Source organism: Pteropus medius, unplaced genomic scaffold, assembly GCF_902729225.1.
Source record: "Pteropus medius unplaced genomic scaffold, Ma_sr-lr_union100, whole genome shotgun sequence".
Taxonomy (NCBI): Eukaryota; Metazoa; Chordata; class Mammalia; order Chiroptera; family Pteropodidae; genus Pteropus; species Pteropus medius.
Window position 1 is genome coordinate 4,112,230 of NW_024345481.1, and position 24,634 is coordinate 4,136,863.

The following is a 24,634-nucleotide window of genomic DNA, read 5'->3' on the forward strand; positions in this document are numbered from 1 at the left end:
GGGCTAAGCATTTCTTTACAGTGAATATTTATTTAAACCTTAAAAGAATCTTATGAGGCAGGCGCTACTATGAACCTCGTTTTACAGGATAAGAAATGGCAGCTGAGAGACACGAGAAAGTTAGCCCAAGGCCATGAAGTCAGACCGCAGGCCTCAGAGTCTCATCCCTCCTGATCTCTGCCCTCTGCTGCCTGCTGGGGCACGCTGCTGGGAGGGCAGAGCCTTCCAAGCCACTGGGAAGAGTTCGGGTCCTGGGCAGTAGGAAATGGAATGTGAGCATATGCGCGTTGCCGGAAGAAAACCACACAAAAATAGGCTAGCATTCGGCAGGGCAGACTCAGGAGTGGGAATCAGATAAGGTAAACAAGCCACACAAACGTCCTTGCAGTGAGCCGAGCATGAAGCGACGAGGCTTGTGGCAATACAGACGAAGAATGTGATGGACAGTTCAACAAAGGAATGATGGGGGTGATGGTTATGGCGGATAAAAGAGAGGGAAAGTGGAAAATGGTTCTGAGGACAGGCTCTTAGGGCATCAGAAAAACAAAAAGAAAAAGAGAGTGACATAGAACCCCGTGTACAAAGACGGGCTGGGAAGAACTTGGAAGAAGAATGTCGGCTGAAAGTTGCTTCCCGTAGTGAGGGCCACGTGTTGTCCTTAGCAGGAGCCATCAGGAGGAAGAGGGTGACTTGGGAGAAGGAAGGAGGAGTCAGACGCATAACCTCATCCTTGTTTCTTGGTTCACGTCTCCCCCTTGGAATTTATTGACAATTTCTGCCGTAAAATAGCACAAAGTAACAACTATGTTGAAATGAAGGAGCCTAAGTTTTCTATTTGTTTATTTTAACTTCATTAAGAAACAAGGTTGAACTTGAAGACTTAGGTTTACGTTGATTTTTTTTTTCTCTTCGAAGTGATATACTATGCAATAACATCAAATCCCACCTAAGAGAAAGCTGTTTTCCTGAAGGATTACCCCTGTTCTGGCTTCTTCCTTCAAAGCGTGATCTTTTTATTTAGCTTTGTAATTGGCTTTGACTGCGAGAAATCATTTCTTCTTCAGCTTCATATATTCATGGGTATGCTTTCTCTGTTTCATCAGGAACATTGTACTATTCGTAAAATAATTAGAACAGAAATTTTTACACTTAGGGTTTTAGATTGTAGCAGGTGGTACTGTTGAATCCAGGGTAATTTCTGGGACTGCTCACATTTTCTCTGACATTCTATGCCCGGTGCCAATGAAGAGACACTTAAGTATGTTAAATTCCAAATTGACACTGACCTTGGCATTCCTATCCCTTCTTAGTTCTTAGGTTGAGATTTGAATTATTGCTGCAGAGGAGTAGTGGTTAATAGATTTTGGAATTTATTAAAGGGGATTTTTGGGGGAGCCGAAATACATTTTACATTAGGACTAAGATACAACGATATCATTACATGTTATGTTGTATTTTTCACATTGTGTGAAATAATATTTTTCTTATCTTTGTTCATCCTTTTATTCCTAATCACCTAGTTGCATTTATTTAATTATATTCACAATAACCAGAAATATAAAGAATACAATGCAGCCTACAAGCCAAGGCAAAAATATAGGTCTTATCAATTACACATTCTCATGATGAGAAATTAGGAAGGATCTCCTGATGGGTCGTTTTTGATGGTGGCCACATTGTCCCCTCCCCTGTATTCATACCCCTTTGCGATGCGACTCTGTAGCTCCTTCCAGCCAGACCCAGGGACTGTTTCCCCACCCCGTGACTCTGGGCTGGCTTGTCGCTTGCTTTGACCAACATCAAGCAGCAGATGTGACATTGTGTCCCTCCCTGGGAGCTAGGCCTCCATATATATATTTATATGTATGCTCCCTACTCAAGGGACCGTGTCCTGCCTCTGTGGCAAGGCAGGCCAGCCTGCTGCAGGGTTACAGGGCACAGACCACAGCTGAGTTGTGCAGCTGGCAGGGCTCAAGCCTCAGATGTGTGAGAGAGCCCAGGCTGCATCAGATAGCCTGACCCCGATGAGCAGAACTGCCAAGCCCACCTTAGACTCACGAGCACTGAAATATGGTTCCCTGCTACTGCCTGCTGAGTCTGGGGGTAGTTCCGTTTGTCCTGTAGTGATAGATCACTGATACAGATTTCATGGGGGAAAGCAAAGCAGCCAACTCCCGAATTCTGAAACAAGATTTCTCAAGTGGTGCAGGTGTTTTATTATTATTATTGAAAACCAAGTGACTTTTCAAAACAAGTTCTATAGCAATTATATTTCTTGCTTAAAGTAGAAATTCCTAGAGTTTGGAAAACGTAATCTTTGAAATTTCAGACTGATACTCCCAATATTTTCATGTTTTGATAAAATAATGAATCAGCACTTTATATCCACAAAGGCAAATAGCTAATGTATAAAGAAGGAGTAATTCACACTAATTACTGTAAATACTTCTACTCTTCAAGTCGGTAAAAGATGTACCGTGTGAAAGATTTTAAAAAAAACTAGAACGCCAGTTATAGGAGAGTTGGCCAAGGAAGGATTTAGCTCGGCACCAAGGTCAAAATAACATTTCTCCACTGCCTGTCTTCTGTTTCAGAGCTTGATTTTTTTTTTTCTAATGTGATTTTTAACGTTGCTGATAGAAACTATGTGCCTGAGCATCACATGAAAAAGCGTATATCAGCAAGTTAAATATAGCGAATAAAATGGTTTACATCTTTGTACATTTATAAATTTTCAAGAAGTCACTCTCTAAGACTAATTTCACAAGGAAAAGCCTTTTGTCCTTTGAAATAGTTTTTCTTTTCTTTTTTTTTTTAATTAGAAATGATTTTGTTTTGTTTTAGTTCTCACAGTATAGCTTGGCTGTTTCACATTATATTATATATTATATATATGTTATATATGTTATATATATATAATATATATTATATAATACATATAACATATATATAATATAATATATATATAATACATATAACATATATATATAATACATATAACATATATATAATATAATATATATTATATATATATATAACATATATAACATATATATAATATATCCCCCCATGCACTGCTTTCTGTAGGAATGGGATAGATGATAATTTTATGTGGGATTGTGATTTTTTTAATCCATCGGCTGAATGAGAGAAATGATTATTTGATAGTGTTCGAAGCCTTGTTAACAAAAAGTGGAAATTTATGGGGTACTTTTTGAAAAGTTTATTTTTCGCCTCCTAAAGGGAATGCTTTCACAGTGTTTGAGAGCCATTGCTTTCGCTGAAGTCGAAATGTTCTGTGATCAGCACTTGATCAGTCATGTTAGCTCTTGCTTTTAAAACCTTTTTGAGATGAGTAAACTACCTGTATTATTAACTATTTTGTTTCTACTCAAAGTTGTCACCTCACTCAGTTCAGTTGAAATCTCTTGCCCTGCAAGGACAGGTGGTGGTACCAGGGGCCGTTTTCCTGAGGTGGCACTCTGCTTGGTGGGGAGGTGCCGCTTGGCGACCACTGTAGGCTGGAGCGTAGGCTAGCGTCAAGGGCACGGATTAAGTCAGTACCCAGAGTTAAAGGCGCTGGCAGATGTAGCACCTTTTATATCTTGTTTTCATAAGACTCTCCACAATAGCACACACATGTCCATAGATCAGACCAAGTGGATTCCAATGACAAATAGAAATCATATGTGGGTTCAACGATTTTAGACGATTCAACTGCTGCACTGTTTTCTTAATGCAGATATTTAAGAATCAGCATTAAGAAGCTCTTCTTTTTGTTGAAAGAAGGTTGTCCACGGATTTCTGCCCAGCGTGAAAGCTGATCTGTTATTGCCTCTGAAATGCCTTCTAGCTTTATGATGCTCTGAGGAAATGGGATTCGTTTTTGTAATATCTTTCACAGACTCAAACTGACACTTAGTGATTTTTTTTTAGTAATTAACAAAACCGATTCTTTAAAAGGAAAGAAATTAATCTGCTTAATTCCGCTATATACTTTGCTACCCATATGAACAGTACTTTTATAACTTACGGTAAAGAAGTCATCAGATAAGAAACCGGTTATTCCTTCTTCCTTTTAAAATTATTATTTTTTTAATTGTAAAATCGTAAGAGGCAGTGAAACTGCTTCCTTAAACAGAGTCCTCAAAGGCTGGCCGAGTTTTTGCCAAGTCTGAAATGATTACTTTGCATTTCACTCGGAGTTCTCAGGCTCCACAATCTAGGGCTGGTAAATTTGTTACCTTTATGCCTGGATGGACATTAAGATGTGCGTAACGGCCGATATAACATATAATCTTATGTGGTAAAGGCATCCGAGTTAATTTTGAGTTCTATTTAGGAAACGAGTATTTAAAATTTGAATCTTATTATAAATGCTGACAGACCCTAAGAGCGAGTGCATTGCGAAAACTTCTTCCACGTCAAATCACAAAATGAAAATATTAATGTTGGTTTTCACAATATCATAGCTTTCAAACTGTACTTCAAACATTAAGCCAAGGTTCATAACAGCATTATTTATAATAATCACAGGTAGAAATAACCCAGTATCCATCAAGTTGAATGGATAAACAAAATATGGTATTTATATTTCACATGCATTGCAAAATATTATTCAGCCATAAAAAAGAGTGAAATTCTGACACATGCAAAAATGTGGGTGAACCTTGGGAACATCATGCTACGTGAAATAAGACAGACGTAGGAGGGAAAATATTGTGATTCCACTTGCATGAGGTACCGAGAGCAGACAAATTCACAGAGATGGAACTGTTCCCTAAAGAATTTTATTTATTCAGCCAGTCATTTTGAAATATCTACATTATTTTTAATTATGACTTTTTATGTTTTAGAATACCTCCTTCAATAATTATTTTTGTCACCTACATAGTTTTATAATGATTTTTATAACAATCATTATACCGATTCTATATTTTAACCAATTCAAGGGCTTATTGCTAATCGTTTGAGACCATGATTTCTCAATTTTCTAGTTCTTTTTTTTTTGATCCAAAGTTATCTTTCTCTAGAAGAGCATGTGGGTGGCATATGTTCTATGCCATCACACATCTGAGGATGCCTTCAGTGGCCTTCCCTCGTGAGTGACAACTTCACTGGGTTTTTAAATCTCGAGTCTCAATCTTTTCATTTCAAAATTTCATAAATGCATTTGTTCTTGTCTTTTTGAATTTAATATGACAGAGACATCTGAGGTTATTTTTATTTTTATTTCTTTATTGATCATCTGGTTTTTATGTACTAGAAATATGTTGGGTTTTTTTCCTGTATTCTTGTAATTAAAAACAGTTTCTAGTATGTGTCTGGGAATGAGTCTCTCCATATTGATTTTTATGAGATAAAGAAAATTCTTTTGAGCTGCCTAGCCCTTGGATTTGCTTCTTTAATTTTTTTTTAATTGTGGTAAAATATGCATGACATAAAGTTTACCATCTTAACCTTTTTAAGTGGACAGTTCAGTGGCGTGAAGTGTATTCACGCTGTTGTACAACAGTCACCATCATCCATCTCCAGAACTTTTTTGTCTTCCTAAACTGAAACTCTGTACCCATGAAACAACTCCCTTTTCCCCTCCCCCAGCCCCTGGCCACCACTGTCTTTATGAATTTTCACTACTCTAGGGACTCTATGTCAGAGGAATCACACGGTATTTGTCTTTTCGAGATGGCTTATCTCACTTATCATAAGTCCTTAAGGTCCATCCCTGTGGTCATGTGGACGGATTTCCTTCCTCTTTAAAGCTGAATAATATTTCATTGTATGTATAGACCACATTTTGTTTATCTGTTAATCCGTTGACGGACACTTGGGTTGCTTCCGATTTTGGGCTATTATGGATGATGGTGCTATAAACATGGGTGTCAAATATTTCTTGGACACTCAGCTTTCAGCCTTTCATGTGTCTGCCCAGAAGTAGAATTGTTAGGTTACATTAATGTTTTGAAGACCTACCATATTGTTTCATAGCAGCTGTATCATTTTACATCCCCACCGATAGTACTCAAGGTTCCAGATTCTCTGCATTCTCAGCAACACTTGTTATTTTCTGTTTGGGTTTTGATAGAGGCTGCTAATTTGATGAGTGGAGCCTTGCCTGTACCATTTTCTTTACTCAGGTCTGATTATCTGCATTATTCTTTTATGCCTCTCACTCTGGCTTCTTTGGGAAAAACTTTTCAGACATAGGTTGGCCTCATTCTCTATCCTCCATCCGTATTATCTTCCCCTTCAAAATTTAACGTCTTTTTCTTCTTTGTCACGTTCTTCGAAAGCACCTCTAACATCAGCCTCACCAATTTAACTTTCCAGACTCTCCGCTTTGCTCCTTCCATGTTGGTAAAACGGTTCGTTCTGCTTTTGACTTATTAGTTTCCTAAATCTTCTTTTATTCCAGTCTGTTGTCTCTTTTATTCAGCCTGGTTTTTCCTTATGTCTTTCCATTTCCTTTTCATAGAGGTGGGTCTTGAACGTTTTTGGAGACTAACTACTTTCTGGAACTTTCCTTGGTCCTCTCAGTGATGCGTGAGCAGAGGAAGCGCTTCTCTGGGCTTTGGGACTCCGTTTCTCCTGCCTGTGGCATCGCGTCACAGGCTCTCGCTGACTTTCCAGACTTCGGGTTGGGGTTGTGCCAACAGCGAGTAGGTGTTCCTTCTCCTTTGCCCTCCTCACGGCCTCTTTCGTGGTGGTGGACCCCTTTTTGGATCCATGGGCAATGCACAGCATCTACACTGATTTTCATAGTCGAGGACTTAACAAGTACAGCTTTGTCTGGCTGCAGAATTTTTCTTCCTTTTGTTGACTATCTGATACAACAAACTGGAAAGCACAAACCTGTGGCCAACAGGCTGTCAACAGCCCACAGACCTTGTCTAATATTTATCACTTAATGCCTAAAAATGGGACCTGGAACCCAATGGGTTCTCCAGGTCTCCACGGTACCCACTGCTCCCCACTCTCTCAGACCCAGCCCACTCTCCTCATTCAGTTTCTGCTGGGCGCCTGGATTCGCGAGCCCCCCCTGTGTGTTTAGAGGGCACGTGCATGCTGTCACCAGCGCTCCGAATTATCCCCGCAAATCGGTGCTCCCTGCAGACGTGGGGCTGTTCCTTCATTCACCCACCCACTCGTATTCACTGGCCCCTGCCATGCGCCTCCAACAGCTCAGAGCTGTGAACTCAGCACTGAAGAGGGCACAGCAGGGACCTGTCTTCTCTGTGAGGTCGAGCAAAGGCAAGCGTTCAGCGTTTTGCATGAAGCGGTGGCAGCAGCTTGATAAAATCGTTTTTGTTTTTTCGTTTTAATCTTCATCTCGATGCTATGACTTCTCTCCCAGTTACCTAGGATTTAATCACAACGATCAGTCTTTTTTTCCTGTAAGAACGTTGAAATCAGATCAACCGAGCTAATGGAAAAAAAAAAATGCAACTGTTTTGCTTTGTAACTAAAAATCGTCTTAGATGATTTGAAGGACAACAAATGCCAACTGTATGCGTGCACAGGACGATCTCAGCTGGGAATCACCTCCCGGTTGGACAAGCTAGCTCAGAATAGTTAGGCTGATCTCAGTTTTACGATCTTCGGCTTCTTCCTTTGGAGTGTTTGCAGGTTGTTTGACGAGCCACCAGGCCTCGCTTGAGGCTTCGTGCCATCAGGGCACTGGTTGGAAATGTGCTTCTTTCAGCATTCATGCGTTTACAGACCGATTTTCCTTGCACCTCTGTCTGTTGAATGGTGGAAAATACATTGAGTGACTCCAGGGACGTTATGCTGAGTTTTTCGGGAGCATAAAGCGTGGACAACTTAACCACCTGCACATTGGAGTACTCTGGATGCAAAATAAAAATGCATTCCAGGAGGCCTGTTGGCTCGCTGCTTGCTGATAGTAAGGAGGTCAAACTGTCAGGGTCGTCCATTCATTGTACTGTGGACCGTTCGTGTGCTAGAATTTGCAAAGTGCTTTTCAACAGCCATTTCTCATTTGCTAATGAAATGACAGCATCGGCAGAGTTGAAGCCTATGGAAATGGACTTTGGAGCCTCCAGAAGTTTATCAAGAGCCTCCCTGTAGCTGTGCTTGGCAGCTCCCATTACAGTGACCCTCATGCAGAGTTCGAGGAAAGGTCAGATACCCAGAGAACTCAGATCTCCTGACTCTATATACACCTCCTGCTTTCTCCATCGCCCTGGCTTTTGTTTTTTTGAGATATATTTGCCGATTGATTGAAAATGTTTTAACGAAGCAAGTCGTGATTCTGTTTGAGGAAGTGTAAAAGCATTAACCTATTGCCGAGCTCAGAAAATGTTCCAAGAAGCTTTCATAGCCAGATTCTTGATTAGTTGTCTGGGAAGAAATAGGGAATGCTTCCTTTGGTTACGGTGAGTCGGGCTACCCCGTGTTGGCCCTAACGAGGACAGAGACACTGCAGGTGCCACCACTGCAAGGTCTGCTTACCTCTGTTTTAGATACTAAGAACAATGAATGGTCTTCCTTTTGAAACTTGGGATTTGTGACAACAGGGAGCCCTTGTGAAAGGTACCGAGAATAATTGCTTATGAAACGTCTGACTCTGCAAGAATTATTAATGGAGATCCAGCTCAGATCTAGTTCTCGAAGGAAACAGACTGAAAGGCGAAAAATGCTGGCCGTCATTTGGTTTAGAACTGTGGTGTTTTCCCCTTCCTTTCTTTAATCACAGATAAGTCCAAGAGACCTGTGGGTTTGTGACCAAATCGCTCCGTGACAAATAAGCTCCTGTTTGAACTTCACAAGTGACAGCTGGGAATCAGTAAGATGGTTAGAAGGTTACATTCGATGCCTAGCACTAGGTGACTAGCATTGTGATTTATCTGCTTCTCGTGTGGGTTCTGAAACCAGGGCTGGGGGAGGACTTGGTAGTAATTCGCTATGATAATTTACTCAGGTGTCTTCACCTTCCTCTCCCCCTTCCCCTTAACCGTTTTTCATTTTTTGTCATTGTGTGTCTGTGTGCGTGTTTACTTCTCATTCGTGGCCTGTGTCTGGCCAGCTTAGCTGACCACAGAGAGGGTCATGGTTAGATTTGTTGCTGCATCTTAGCTCTGATCTCTCTTCCAGTCTGAGGCCTCGCTCCATCTCCACACTTGTCTCGTATATGAATGCTTTTGGTCACAAGGATGAGGAGCTGGAGAGTGTGAGAGAGTAATTAACTGAGACGGGTCACCACCATCAAAACCCAGGAAGTAAAGTTGATTTATCAGACAAAGGCTCCTTGTTTCCACCGTTGATTTTGCTAACCCGTTCTCCTCATCTAACGGTTGGACCTTGTCCTGCCTGTAAGAACGAGATATCCTCAGAAATAGACACTTGGAAGGAGTGTGAATTCACCACCCCTTTAATCTCTCCAAATCTGCCCTGGTTTTTGTCCCTCTGCCTTATTTCAAGGGCCAGAGGGAAATGTAACTTCTGCTGAGTTGTCGAGTTCTTCTTAAAACGTTTTGTGTTGACTTAGTAGACTAGATAGTCGAGTTCCTGATGTTCTGGCTGCAAACATTTCCCTGTCTCTCTAGAGACATATCACAGCTGAACACTTTATATATTTTTAGCTCTGAGTAGTAGTGACTGATTATCAAAATTTATAAATGCTCTATGTATGATTTCCTTCTAGTCACTAAGTATTGGAAAAAAATCATTTATGTACTAATCAGAGATTTTAATAGTTTCTAACCAGATGAAGGGAAGGAAGTTGGTTGCTGCCTCTGACAACCACTAGAACTGCATGGGAAAGACAGGCTATTTCTTTAAAAACAAAAACAGGTGGATTAGTGTATATTAGTGAATTTACTTACACTGACGGCATTGGTAAGCATTAACTTTAAAAACGCCATTGGAGCTCATACTTAGCCTAAAAGAGCCTGATGGGCAGCATCTTTCAGTAGATACCGTAACAGAATTTGCCATGAGGTGAAGTTTTAGATTTTTCTTAAACTTACATAACCAAGGAATTGTCAGGTTTTGTGGCAAATTATTTTAAGGGCGTGAAGAATTTATCTGTGTGTTTACCTTCTTACATCCTAAAAGGATATTAACAATCCTGCCTCTCCAAGGTTCTTCGAGGTTGCGGGGGGTTTCACCAGAAATTTGGAAACTGTCAAAACACACTTTAGGACTTCAGTTTCAAGCAGTGGTCATATGAAAGTGTCCCCCGAGCTGCTCTCTAGTCTATGTGACTAAAGGAAGGAGCTGCTCTCAGACCGGCTGGCTAAGAAGTTGTTTTCCCGGCTTCTCAAGTGGTCCACTAGGACCCCGGTCACCAAATCTCCACTGAGGCACGTTGATCCGATGTCCCAGACTTCACGTCCTCCCTGGAACCTTCTCTGTTGGCTCTTGGTAAATGTGGCTAACTCAAACTCACCTTAAACTAAGCTAAGGACGATCTTCCTCTTAGCAAACAGAAGGCATGGAGTTTTTTTTTTGTAGTTTATCCTTTATACCATTGCTTCCCACCGTAAATATGATGTTATTATCTTTTATTTTATTTTTTTAAGTTAAATGTATTGGGGGTAACATTGGCTAATAACATTATATGAATTTCAGGTGTGTGACTTAATAATACAAAATCTGTGTATTCAATTTTGTTTCTCGTATATTTATTCAGAAGGCATTAAATACTTATTATGTGTTGGGCACATGCACAGGTTAATATGACTATATTACATGTACTTATTACATATAAGGTAAAATATGTCCAAGTAGAGATTCCTCACTTTGCCTCTTAACCTCTCTGGGAAATCGGTGAAGTTAGGGGTTGGGCCTGAAATTTGATTCTGACGTCCCTCGCCAGACTAATATACGTGATGCTATCCACCTGCCTCTAACCCAGCACTGCCGTATCCACATCTCTGGCTGAGGCAACCCTTCTGCTTGTTTTTCAGAAATGTGAAAATAAAAACCGGAGAATGGTTCTTTGAGGAACGAGCCAAGAAATTTCCAGCTGAAGGTAAATGTTCTTAAAATCTTCACTAAAGTAAAATGATATATTCTAGTTGTAAAATATTCGGTTTCAGACTTTTGGATATGAAAGGCTGTACGGGACGAGGTAGACAGGCCTCCGCCTCCCATCTTCCTGGGGCATTTGTTTCTACTTTCCTGCCTCTGCCCCTCGACCCCTGCCGTTCCCCACCTTTGCTCGTGACGCTGCCCTCTCTACCCCCATTTCTACCTGCCGAAATCCACCTGTCGACGTGACGTTTCCCTGACTTCCTGCTTCTGGCAGTGATGTCTCCCCCCTCTGAAACACCAGCAGCTCTGACGTGCCCATCTCTTCCAGAATTGTTGAAAGTACCTCACAGTATATCATTATTCGTGCACTTCTCTCTCGCTCTGCAAGCAGAAACTGTGCTTTGAAATCTCTCTGGCTCTCACAGCACCAAGCACAAAACCTTGTTCATGATACTCGATGAGATGGTTGCATGAACAGCAAGTGGATAGCCTTAGGATCACGCAGACGTTGGTGATGATGAAGTGAGCACGTCGTGGTTACGTGAGTGGGAGTGCGTATTTGGTCCACGTACCATGAATGTCTCATAAAATATTTGCAAAGTCGGTATAACGGTGTAATCAGTTGCTGGGACACAAAACCACAGAGAGAGCTGATTGTATTGTGGTTACGGAAGTGTCCCGTCAGAGGACGTGAGCGGTACAGATAAGACAGTAACTTATCGGGTGCACACATGTGTCCTCAAAGTGAAGACGGGTGAGTCACGTCTGTCTACAGTGGTAACACAGGGGGCCTCTCCTCTGTGATGTGTGAGTGGCAGTGAGGACGGCACTTGAGGGAGCCTGGACTGACCTAGAGGGAATGGGGTAACTTGAAGTAGAAAAATAAGCTCTTTGGCATCAACCCAAAATGCGTTGGCCAACGGCAGAAGGTCCGGCTTGAGCGCTGGCTCTCAGCTTCCACAAAGGCACCGTTAGCCGAGGTTTGTTTGTGTTCGCTCGGTCTAAATTCTCCCCTGGATCCTATTCCTGACTCTTCTTACTCAAGAAAAAACTATGTTTGGTCCGAGTTTATAGGAATCTGGAGGGAACTATACCACTAGTGGGAATGTCTGAGCAACCAGAATGAGGCCAGTGTGTGTGACTTCGTCTAGACTGTGTTTCTCAGCCGTTTTTCATGACCGCCTTCTCCTCACCCCAATGAGCCCTGTTAACACTTTCTTCCCTACATACCACCTGTCCAGAAAGTCCAGTGTCCCAGATACACTGCATATCTGTTCATGTACTGAGGCCTTTCGGAGCGCATCACGAACCATTGACATAACAGCTACGGTTTCCAAGCACCAGGTTTTGCCGTAGGCCCCATAGAGCAAAGGCAGCATGGGGTCTTTCTCTAAGTTTTGTTGCTTTGTTTTGTTTCTTTAAACTAGTTTTTTTTGCTGGGGCCCTGGGGTCTTCCTCAGGTGGTAGAGAGACTCTCATTTTTTTCACTCGGTTCTAGTTCGTGGGCAGTGAGGCTGTAGGGAATGTAGTTTCTGTTATTTCTCAGTATCAGCTCCGTGAAGACGTGTCCTGGAGTGTTTTTTTTGTTTTTTTTTTGTTTTTTGTTTAATATATCTTTGGAAGTTTTAGTAGCATCGTTTCAGTGAGGTAAATTGATATGCAGACTGGAATACGTGTGTATGCATGCTCGTGCACTCCTGGGTGTGCATGTGTGCTTCTGTGCGTGTGCTTCAGTGTGCACGGATGCGTGCTCACAAGCACATCATCTTCCTGCCATCTCGTCGAAGTGAGTCGGAGAAGGTCAGCTGGTGGCGAACTTGCGATAAGGAGTAGAGCAGGAAAGAGATGAGACGAGCTCCTGGGCTTCTTTTTCCTGTTCAGTGGCTTTCTATAAGAATGAAAACATCAGCCTAATCGAAATCGTTCTTTTCATTTTCATTATTTCTTCCAAGGGGCAAAACCAACCAACCAAGCAACCAAAACACCAAACCCTCCCTTCTCTATGGTGTTTCCTAGAAAGATGAGGCGTCTCGTTTTCTCAGTGTCTGACTTGAGTGGAGCGGGGCTCAGGAGGCGTGGGGAGATGAAGGGAAATGTCCTGTGGGGGTGACTAAGAGCACGGTGAGCTAGACCGCGGGGGCGTGGGGGTGGAGGGGACAGCCGGGAATGGCGTCAAGGTCAGATGATGGAGGCTTACCTGGACAGGGGGGAGCTCTTATATCCCTGCTCCTCAGAGAGAACCTGTCACCATGCTTGATGAGTGGGATTGTGTTCCTGTCCCGCACTGTGTCTGTTAGGAAAACAGACACCACGTGGTGATGTGAACAAAGAGGATTTAATTTAGGGAACTGGTTAAACAGGTGTTATTGGAGGACTAAAAAGGCAAAGAAAGAAACCCTGAGGAAACACAGAGGTGGCAGCTGCAGGGAGCAGCCGCCGCCCAGGGCCACTGCTGAGTGGATGGTGACAGGCACAGGGGCCGGCAGGAAGGAGCAAAGCCCCCCCTCCTCCTGACTCCGTTTCCCTCCAGCACCGCCCCGCCCCCAGCTGCCACTGCCGCTGGCCGCGTGTTCCAGAAGGATTCTGAACCTGCGTGTTACCTAGTGTTCTAGTTGTAACTGTGGATGTGGCTCTTGTCAGCCTTCCGCAGCCAGAGTGAAAGCTAGAAAAACAAGCGGTGGTTTAAGCCCGAAAAGGGTCGGAGACAGCTCAAACCTGAGCCTCTTTCTCCGCATTAGTTACCTGCTGCTGAATAAGAAAGTCTTCCAGAACTTAGCGGCTGAAAGCAATCAGCGTTGTTACTACTTAACATGGTTGTCGTCTTTGGCTGAAGGCGTGGCGGGCGCGGGAGGATCTGCTTTCTCAGGGGCTCACGCACACACCTGGCCCCTCAGTCTCCCTGCGGTCAGAGCGCCCTCTGAGGGGGCGGGGCTTCCACCGTGGGACCCAGCAGAGACAGAGGCAGAGCCTTGCAATACCTTAAAAAGATTTTTTTTTATTATGGTAAAATATTAAATTTAAATGGTAAATATTAAATTGATCATTTTAATTGCCATTAGTTACTGTTAAATATTAACGGTAAAGGTTAACTTTACCATTTTAACCATTTTTAGCTCTGCGGTTCGATGGCATGAAGCGCATTCACAGTGTTTGCAACCATCACCGCCATCCATCTCCAGAACTTTTTCGTCATCCCAAACTGAAAGTCCGTCCCCATGAAGTGATGACTCCCCATCCCCGTCCCCACCCCCCCAAAGCCCCTAGTAACCTCTATGCTACTTTCTGTCTCTATCAATATCTTTCACAGCCTGGCTTCCGAAGTCACACCCTGTCGTTTCTGCTATAGCCTATGGTTATACCTGTGAGCTCGAGGCAGGGTGGGAGGGGACCGCACAAGGCTGTCACTATCAGGAGGCAAGAATCCTTGCCTGTGTTTGTGACTATATATAGGTTTCTATCTTGCTTTTAAAATTCAGCTTAGCATAAACATGTCCCTATGCTATTAAGACTTCTTCCACCATATACGGACCACTGCATAACATACCTCAGATGGATGCTACCATTTATTCAACCGGTTTCCTCCTGTCAGTGAGTGTATCGTATTCAAATTTTTATATTACAGATAATCCTGTGAGAACATCCTGTACAGATATCTTGGCATCTCTGTTTGTTTCCTTCAGATAGATTCTTAGAAGAAGAACTGGCCGAATGCGTGCACATGTGAAGGCTTTAATATGCTTTGCCAAATTACCCTCTGGGAAGTGTGTATTCATTTACAGGGTGTGTGAGTGGGCCTCTTACCATGCTCTGGCCCCATTAAATCCCATCCCTTGGAACACAATTTCAAATTACATCTGTGACTTTATTCTGAACGAAAAAAAAATTTTGTTTAAAAAATTGAGAAATGAAGAAAAGCATAACTAGTAATGTTAAAAATACAGCGACTTCACTCTGATTTCTCATGACTGCATCTCGTTCTATCATTGGAGTCTGTCGTCATCTGTTTAACCAAACTGCTGTCGTTGGGTAGGGATTTTCCAGTTTTGCTGTTACATTTCCAGGAGTTTACAATATTAAAACAATAAGTAACAGTGCAACGAACAACCCTGTGAGTAAGTCTTTGGCATGTCTCCGGATAGTTCTAGAAACAGAAGGACAGGGGGACAGGGTAGGAACATTGCCTCCAGAAAGGCAGATAAGTCTGGAATTGTCCTTAAAAACAAACAAACAAAACAGCTTTGTCAATGTAGTAAAACCATATAGGTAGTCCAAAATGGTTTCTCGTCGTTTTAATTTGAATTCATCTCATCACGAATGCGATTGACTGTTTCCTGCCTTTTTCATCTTCTGTAGGTGTTCTTCAGATGTTAAGGCTCTTAGCCCTTTTCATTCACGTAGATTGTACCTTTCTGCTTTTTGACATACTGACATTCTTTCCCATTTGTAATCGAATCTACCTTTTCCTGGGCAATTTCTTCCTTTGCTTTTATGCTTAAATACTCTTTCCTTTCTTTATCATTGGTTAGGTAGCCACGTTTTCTTCTAATTTCTATGCTTTTATTTACGTTTAAGTCTTCACCATGCCTCAGGAGGCCGGATCTCATTTTATTTTTTCCTCCCGACCGTCAGGTTTCCTAACGCCGTTGGTTATGTAACGAGTCTCCTTCCCACTGGTTTGTCATCCAGGGCCATCGACTGCACAGGCCTGGGGCACTGCTCACCTTTATCCCAGCCCCGAGAGGCAGGGGGTTCTGGCGCGTGGACGCCACGTGATGCAGCCTTGTTCAGCTGCAACTCTCGGCCAGTGTGTCCTAACCAGGTTTTGAATCCTTTGAGGGTAGGAGCTATGAGTAAATGAGTAAGTGGATGAGAAAGTAAGGGCTGGGCTGTTTGGAGGTAAAAGTCGATGTTCTGTGCAGTAGCGCCATTGCCAGTGCTTAGCGCCCAGTAGGCGCCCCAAATTAAAAAGTGAGCTTTCTTTTCCTTTTCGGCACCTGGAAACCTAGAGCTAAATTTAAAGTTCAGTTGCAGTAATTCCAAGAATCATTATGCTCTCTGTTATCTAATTTTTTATCTGCTTTTATTTCTCTTCATTTTAACGATCCTATTGGATATGTGCCATCTAAGATAAATGCTCCCCAAATTCCCTTGAAAATAGACCAGGTAACTTACCCCAAAGACTTGGAAACCCATATCCAAAAAGATATTTGCACACGAATGTTCATAGCAGCATTATTCAAAGTGGCCAGGACATGGAAGCAACCGAAATGTCTTACGATAGATGATTGGCTAAAGAAGCTGTGGTACATGTATACAATGGAATATCACTCAGCCGTAAGAAGAGATGAAATACTGCCATTTGCGACAACATGGATGGACCTCGAGATAATCATGCTAAGCAAAATAAACCAGACAGAAAAAGTTGAAAATCATATGATATCACTTTTATGCGGGATATAAACCTAAAAGCAACAAATGAACAAGACAAACAGAGACTCATGGACGTGGACTATAGGCTAGTGGTTACTAGTGGAGTGGGGGAGGAGAGGGGAGGTAGACGAGGTAAAGGAGGTCAAATATAGGGGGACAAGGGGAGGGTGAAGTGGGTAAAGGGGATCAGATATATGGTAGCTGAAGGAAACTGGACTTTGGGTGGTAAATACACAATAGAACATACAGATGTCAAATGATAATGTACACTTGAAAATTATATAATTGTACTAACCAATGTTACCCCAATAAACAATTAAAATTAAAAAAAAAAAAAGAAAATAGACCGGGTATGACTAATAATCCAAAGAATAACGATAGCTATAAATTGTGACAGTTTGTTGTGCTAATTTTCCAATTATTAAAAAGGTTTAAAAACAAACAAAAAAAATGAACTCAAACTCTTCATTTTGCAGGGAGATGGTACAAAAAGCACTTAAATATTTTGCTTTCCATAAAAGTTTTTTTTTTTTTTCTAATTAGACTGGTCTCTTTTTCTCTAAGATTTTATGATTTGGTATTTAGTTTCGTTGTCATAAACGGTTCCTTGTAGGCCATAGCTGCAGTTCACCTGTGGCGCATCAGAGCGATCGAAGTGTGGGGGCCTTCACCGGGTCTCCGGGGGTGTCTCTGGCAGTTCCCCGACCATTCCAATATCGTCACCTCCCGTCCCTCCACCCTTGGGCATTTGTCGGTCTCCACGCAGAGGGTTTCGACTGCGGCTTCTGGGACCCCCTGCACCAGGATCTGCTGCCTTCTATTTTAAACGCAGTATTCCTGACTCCATGGGACCAGGTGGGGCCCAAGTATATATTATATTAACGAGTCCCCAAGAAATTCCTTTTATGCACTTTAAGTGTGAGAGCCACTGGTAAAGTAGCAAAGTTAATAAACAATTATTATGGACATTTTCTACACTAATAACTGGAAAACTGAAGCTGAAAACCCATCTTTGTTCCTCTTTAGGTATTTGCCAAACATATAAAGATAGTGCCCTCTGCTGGCGCCTTGCTGTAAATGCACAGGTTCTTACTGTTCACAGCCGCAACTTTTTTTTGCTTGATATTTGAGTTTAAAAGCAGAAAGATGACATTATTAATAATAATACTTTTAATGTTAATACTTTTTAAAGTTAAAATAGTTAAATGTGATATACAAAAAATCTACTGTGACTTTCACTTTATTGTTAGCAGTTGAGGAAATAAAATAATTTAAGAAGGCTGTGCCTTAGCAGAACCCCTGATAATGGTCTCAATGATGCATTCTATATAACTAACCAGGATGATACTATGTCTAATAATTACAAAGGAAAATAACTTTTATTGCCTCCTCCAAGTAGTAAATGTAATTTAGTTCTTCAAGTGACTTTTCAGAGTTTTATTTTTCCGCGCGGGCAGCTGGGATACGGGCCATCTGATCACAGGGCTGCTGGGACAGCTTCCAGCTGGCTGGGCTTGAAACATTCGGGGTCACGAATTAAAAGCAGTAGGTGCCAGTAAACATTAGTGACTCTACCGCCAGGCCCTGCCTTTGTCGCCTGTCTGATGGCTCAGTAAAGGCCACCTGCCCTTGGAATTCAGCAGACGGATTCTGCGAGGATTCAGTAAAGCTTCCTGTGAGTTACACAACGGGTGCCTGGTTCACGTGCTTGCTGTCATGTGAGCGTGTCCTAATGAAAGCATGTCTCTCTCCCAGGTATAACATTTTGTATATGCTTTTATCCTATTTTAAAGAAAATGCTGAATATTTTCTTCTCACTCTTCTCCTTAAGAGGAAAGACCGAATGAGCACCAACCCGCCAAAGGGACTGTGTGCGTGAGAAGCGATTTTCCCCGCTGATTGGATTGCTTGTCATGTCCCCGCCAGATTTTTTTAGACAGATCCATTTAAACTGGTCAGAACAGAGACTATCAAGGCAGGTTTCATGATTATGTAGTGTAGTAAAGCTTCGACCTTCAAACCTTTCGTTTTCCAGGTAATAATCTTTCAGGGGCAGGTTGTTCATTTTCGTCATTTTTTTAATTTCATGATGCCTATGGCTTTGTACATGGTAGCAACTCCATAATTGAATCACTTAGATTGTCCAAGGCAGTTTGAATACCTCAGTTACATATGTATATAAACTCTCAAATATCTCACCGGGAGACTGGGGTGTCTCTGGTGCTTTCTGATTCCCAGTGTTCCTCCCATTTCTGTGCCTCTACCTCTCCCACTGTCCTCTGGGGCCTGTTTACCACCGCTTGATGACGAGGCCACCTTAGGCGACCTGTGTCTTTGGCCATGAATTGCTATGACCACCTCACTACCCACTTTCTTCTTTTGGGTTTTGATCCATTTGCTTTTAGCCTGGAAGGGGAACTATGATTAAGTGGGCTAGTTATGAGGCTATTCGATACTTTATCTTACTTAATAGTCCCTGCTCTGCTGGGGGTTGGCAAACGGTAGCACACAGGCCAAATCTGGCCCTCCACTTGATTTTGTAAATAAAGTTCCAGTAGCACACGGCCATGCTTACTTCTTTCTGTCTGTGGCCACTTGGCAATACAGTGGTTGAGCAGATACAACAGCAACTGTGTGGCCGGCAAAACCTAAAATTCGCTACCTGACCCTTTACAGATAGAGTTTGCTGCCCTCTGCTCTCGATTATCGGCTGATAAAATGCAACAACTTTTCGGTGACCATTATTACTTTTCCTATTTAAATGAACAGAACGGGAAACCAAGGCGAAATATTGAACCGACGAGGATTTTTGAATTAAGAATTCACATGTTCGTATATTTAGACCAAAATAACCGATTAGGGTAGTTTCCAGGGAGCTTGATAAGAATATGTGTTTTAGAAGACCAGACTCACATATAATTAAATAAGTCATTTTGAATTTAAGAGCTCCATGTTCATGTTTTTTAGTCATGGTAAAATATGCATAATATAAATTTGCTATTTTAAGTATACCGTTCAGTAGTTTTAAGTACATTCGCTTTGCTCTGCAGCCGTCACCACCATCCATCTCCAGAAGCTTTTCATCTCGCCAAACTGAAACTCTGTCCCCATTAAACACGAACTCCCCCTCCTCCTGCCCTGGCCTCTGACATCCACCCTTCTACTTTCTGCCTCTACAAATTTGATCACTCCAGGTACTTCCTATAAGTGGAATTATACTATATTTGTGCTTTCGTATCTTTCTAATTTTCCTTATCCTCAAGGTCCATTCGTGTCATAGCATGTATCAGAGTTGCATTTCTTTTCAGGACTGAACGATATCCCATTGTACCTATAGTATCACATTTGTTTATCCATTCGTCCATTAAGGATGACGAGTGCAAATAATGCTGCTACCTATTCAAGTCCCTGCTTTCAATTCTTTTATGTTTATACCCAGAAACGGAATTGCCGGATCCAATGGTAATTCCATGTTTAATTTTTCTGAGGAACTGCCATATAGTTTTTCGAGAGTGGTTGGCCCATTTCATATTCCCACCAGCAATGCCCAAGGGTTTTATTATTATTATTAATATTTTATTATTAACATTAATATTTTATTATTAATAGTAATAATTATTATTGATAATTATTATTTTATTATTAATATTTTATTGACATTAATATTTTATTATTATTAATAATAAAACCCTTGGGCATTGCTGGTGGGAATATAAAATATTAAAAATATTAATAATAATAATACCGATTTCTCCACATCCAGCATCCAGGCTAACACTTGTGATCCGTTTCGTTTCTTATGACAGCCATCCCAATGGGTGTGACATGGTCTCTCATTATGGTTTCTTCTTGTGTTCGTTTGCTTGTTCTTCAGTCATTCAATCAGCACGTCCACGTCTGACAAACCCAACGTTAATTCTATTCTGTGCGTGGACTCTTTTTTTTTTTTGATGATTTAGTACGTGTATCTGCTGCAAAATGTTCACCACAATAAGGTTTAACTCTTCCTTCACCTCGCATAATTCCCGTTCTGTCGTGGAAACGCTCTTCCCTGCAGCACTGTGGACTGTAGTCACCTCGGCGACTCTGCCGCAGGTCCCCAGACCTTATTTGTCTTTCGTCTGAAAGTTTGCACCCTTCGACCACCATCTCCCATTTCCTCCAGCCCTCAGCCCCCGGCCGTCACCACCCGACTCTCTGTTTCTATGAGTTCAATGTTTTTAGATTCCGCGTGTAAGTGCGATCATACGGTATTCCTCTTTTTCGGTCGGACTTTTTTTCACTTCGTATAACGTCCTCTAAGTTTATCCATGTTGTTGTAAATGGCGGAATTTTCTTTCAATAGTCCACTGTGTATATCTGGAACATTTTCTTTATCCACTCATCCGTCGATGGATATTTAGTTGGTTTCCGCGTGTTGGCTGTTGTGAACGATGCTGCGGGGACCATGCGGGTGCCGATGTCTCTTTGAGACAGTGAAAGTGAATTCAATTCCTTTGTATATTTTCCCAGAAGTGGGATTGCTGGATCATATCGTCGTTTTATTTTTAATTTTTTTTTTTTGAGGAAACCTCTACTGTTTTCCATAGTGGCTATATATCATTGTGGTTTCGATTTGAATTTCTCTAATGATGAGTGATGTCAAGATTTTTTTCCTGGGCTTATTGGCCATTCGTATATCTTCTTTGGTAAAATGTCTATGCAAATCCTATGCCCATTTTTTGAATTGGGTGTTTCGTTTGCTTCTTGAAAAAGGAGAACAAAGCTAGAGGACTCACACTTCTTGATTTCAAAGCTCACTACAGAACTATGGTAATCCAACCGGCGAAAAAACAGACACGCAGACCAACAGAATAGAATAGAGAGCCCAGAAAAAAACTCTTGCGTAGACCGTCGAGTGATTTTGACAAGGGTGCCAATATCATTCAATGGAGAAACGGTAGATTTTCAATAAATAGTGCTGGAAAAAACTACATATCCACGAGGAAAAAAAAAAGAAGTTGGACTCTAATGTACCGCCCCAGACAAACATTAACTCAAAAGGGACCAAAGACCTGAAACTATAACACTCTTAGAAGAATTCATAGGGGGAAACACGACGCTGACTTTGAGAATGATTTCTTAGATATGACGCCACAGACACAAGCGACAGAAGAGAAAAACGGACAAACTGGACTTCATCGAGTTTAAACACTTTTGTGCGTCAAAGACACTATCAACAGACTAAAGAGGCCATGCCTGGAAGGGGAGAAAATATTTGCAAATCGCATGTCTGATAAAGGATCAATGTCCAGAATCTTTAGGTTAGAGAGCTTCTAAAACCCGCATGCAATTTTTAGAAAAAATCAAAAGGTACTGAAAAGCAGTTTGTACCCTTATTGTCCCTGGCACTCAACACACCTGGACCAGTTACCATCAACCTGAAGGACCTCTTCATGGAAGAGTGACTGCCCAGATTTTGATGATTATTATTCACACAAAGCCATCCAGAATTTCTGCTGATAGAATATGGGGACCTTAATTAAAGGAAAAAACCGTTTTTCTTTTTTTGCAGCTAAGCAGAACAGTAATGTCTGGTGGCAGAAGGACACCGAATGAGAGAGACTTCCTGCAAACAGGGCCATACATTTACTATTATTAATTTCTGTTCTTCCGGAAGGCATTACTTGCTGATTCATAGTCTTGTACTTTATCTTCTTTCGACCTAGGGTAGTGTCTTGGCCTCCGTGATGCCTAAGCTAGAAACTTCTCTAAGGACTAAAATAGACATAAAAAGGCCCTGGAGTCCAGCTCTGAAACCATTCATGAGAAGATATGACGATTCTTTACAGGACGAGGGATTTTTAAGTCAAATTTTCTGAGCGATTTTCCATTTTGCATGTGCAAGCCAAAGATTGTTTTAAAGCTTTATTGTCCCAAAACACACCGAAAACGTTCAACGCCCCTTCTGATGCCTGGTTTTATTCACCTTTTCCTCTGGCATTTGAGGGAAACCCAAGCTCCAGTGTGGGCCAGCCCTCACGACCATCACGTACAAGCATACAGGTCAGGTACCACCCAAGGATGCCACATCTAAGAGATACCCCAGATTGATTGCAATGATTTTTCTGGCAGATGCAGCCAAGTGTGCCGTTCTAACAAAATCCATATATTATGACCAACTCCTAGGGGTGGGCATGAGCCATCTTGAGAAAGGGGCACACTGTACGGTCCCCAGGGAGGCCCCGTGTGAGCGGCCCTGCCTGTGCTTTGCTCTGGGTCACGCGTGCAACTCCAAGGTTTGGTTTCCTATGTAGGGTGCTGCTCTTGCTCCGTGGGCAGCAGCAGAGAGGTGGCTGTGGGCCAGGCCACGCTTCTACTCGATGGCCTTGTCTGTTAGCTGCACTGCTGTCTGGGTATGTGTGACTTGCCTTAATGAAGGGTTACTGTGGGGCCCCCCAGTGCAAGAAGGGGAGTTAGTGGTCACGTTGGAAGAAAACCAGGCCACACGGACCCCACAAAATACAGGTCAGGATGTGAGGCCCCTCAGCCACCGATGAGCAGCATGGTTTGGCTGGTCGACTGAGGTGCACTGGGACATCCCGGGGCATCTGCCTTGTGTCCCCAGCACCGTAAACCATGTCGCCCAGAGAGACATGTGTGGGGCAGCCGAGTGTGGCGTCCGCTGCAGGAGCTGCAGGCCAGAGCGCAGGGATCCTGGCGCTCAGTGTGCTGGCCTGGTGTCACCACAGGGACCGGCTCACCAGGTGCACCCTCTGTGCAGGAATATTTATAAGCAGCTGGGATGAGTTGCCTTGTCCCTGGTTCTTTAACTCGAGAGGTGGGTTCACAGGTGTGTCACGACTCGCCGTAGACACGACTCACCACTTGCGGGACTGGTTTTCGATCTGTAAACCACGGCTCCGTTCCGGGGTTCGTGTGGGTCCTTACAGCACCAGAAGCTCCTGCTGATGAGCAGAGGTTGCGTCTCCCTTATTCCTGTCTCTGCAAAGTGCCTGCGTTATACTCAATGAACGCAAACAAATGGCTGAACTCACATGTAAGCTAAGTTGTGAAAAAAAGATAACCTTGTTTTCATACACATGTGGTGCTACAGCTCCAATGAAGTAACGCTCATTGTTACTGTTAAAATAGTATTGGCTGCTATTGTTGTCGTATTTACAGCCACCACCTGTGCATGGCAAGCCCTCTGCTGGGTGTCTGGGAGACCAAGACGCATAAGACGAGGCGTGTGTCCTTCCGGGGTTCGTGGTCTAGTGGGGGAGACCTATATATATACAAATGATTGCAGTGCAGCTAGAGGAATTTTAATGAAGAGCTCACGGTGTCTACCAAGAGACCAGCCTGGTGAGGACAGGCACAGACCCCCAGAGAACAAACCCCAAGAAGGGGAGTGAAGGAGTGTGAGCAAGGGGCGTGGAAGAACAGTCTAGTAGGTCTGGAGCATCCAGGAAGTTCAGCTTGACCAAGACCTACGAAGGGACCGGGGCGGCAGAGGTGGTACAGGAGAGGTAGGTAAGGACATGCCACACAGGGCCTCTGCAGTAGTTCCCTCGGGCTGCAAACGGGGTGCCTTCAAACAGCACAGATGGACTGTCTCACAGTCCTAGAGGCCGACATCCAAACTCAGGGCGTCAGAGGGACCGCGTGTTCTCCGCCAGCTCTCGGGGATCCTTCCCCGCCTCCGCCAGCTCGTCCTCTCTCGGCAGTCCTTGGTGATCTTGGCGTGTACACACGTCCCTCTAGTCTCTGCCTCAGTAATCAGGGCCATCGTCAGAGCACCTTCCCTCTGGGTGTGTGTCTGCCTTGGGGTCCAAAGTGTCCCGATCATATTGGATTAGGACCCACCCTATGACCTCCTTTTAACGCCATCTGCGAGGACTCTGTCTCCAAGTAAGGTCAGGTTCCAGGGCTTTGGATGCGACTCGGCTCATAGCTGCCTTAGGTGCTGGTCGAGGACATCGTACCCGTATCCACATAGGTAGTGAGATGCCAGCAAAGCAGGATCAGGACCTCGCGTGTGCTCTGGGGTGGGGTGGAGGGCTGGCGCTGGGAGAGGAGCCGGGGGCTGGGAGAGAAGGGAGGAGAGCTGATCCAGGCAGGGCCGTGGGGGTGCATGCTTGTTCTGGCGCGAACGATTCTGAGACCCACGGAGCCAATCGAGATTAATTATGAGCCTTTATTAGCCGGCCGGCGACTGACTCTC

General features: G+C 43.0%; 1 protein-coding gene across 4 annotated transcripts in view; it reads left to right on the forward strand.

The window, feature by feature from the left end:
- Window positions 1-24,634, forward strand: part of SYTL3 (synaptotagmin like 3) — a 74,460-nt gene that overhangs the window by 14,583 nt on the left and 35,243 nt on the right. For all 4 annotated transcript variants that reach the window (XM_039873910.1, XM_039873909.1, XM_039873907.1 and 1 more), the window contains exon 5: window positions 10,932-10,996. In XM_039873910.1, coding sequence (XP_039729844.1) covers window positions 10,932-10,996 — 65 coding nt within the window. The remainder of the gene's footprint in view (window positions 1-10,931; window positions 10,997-24,634) is intronic.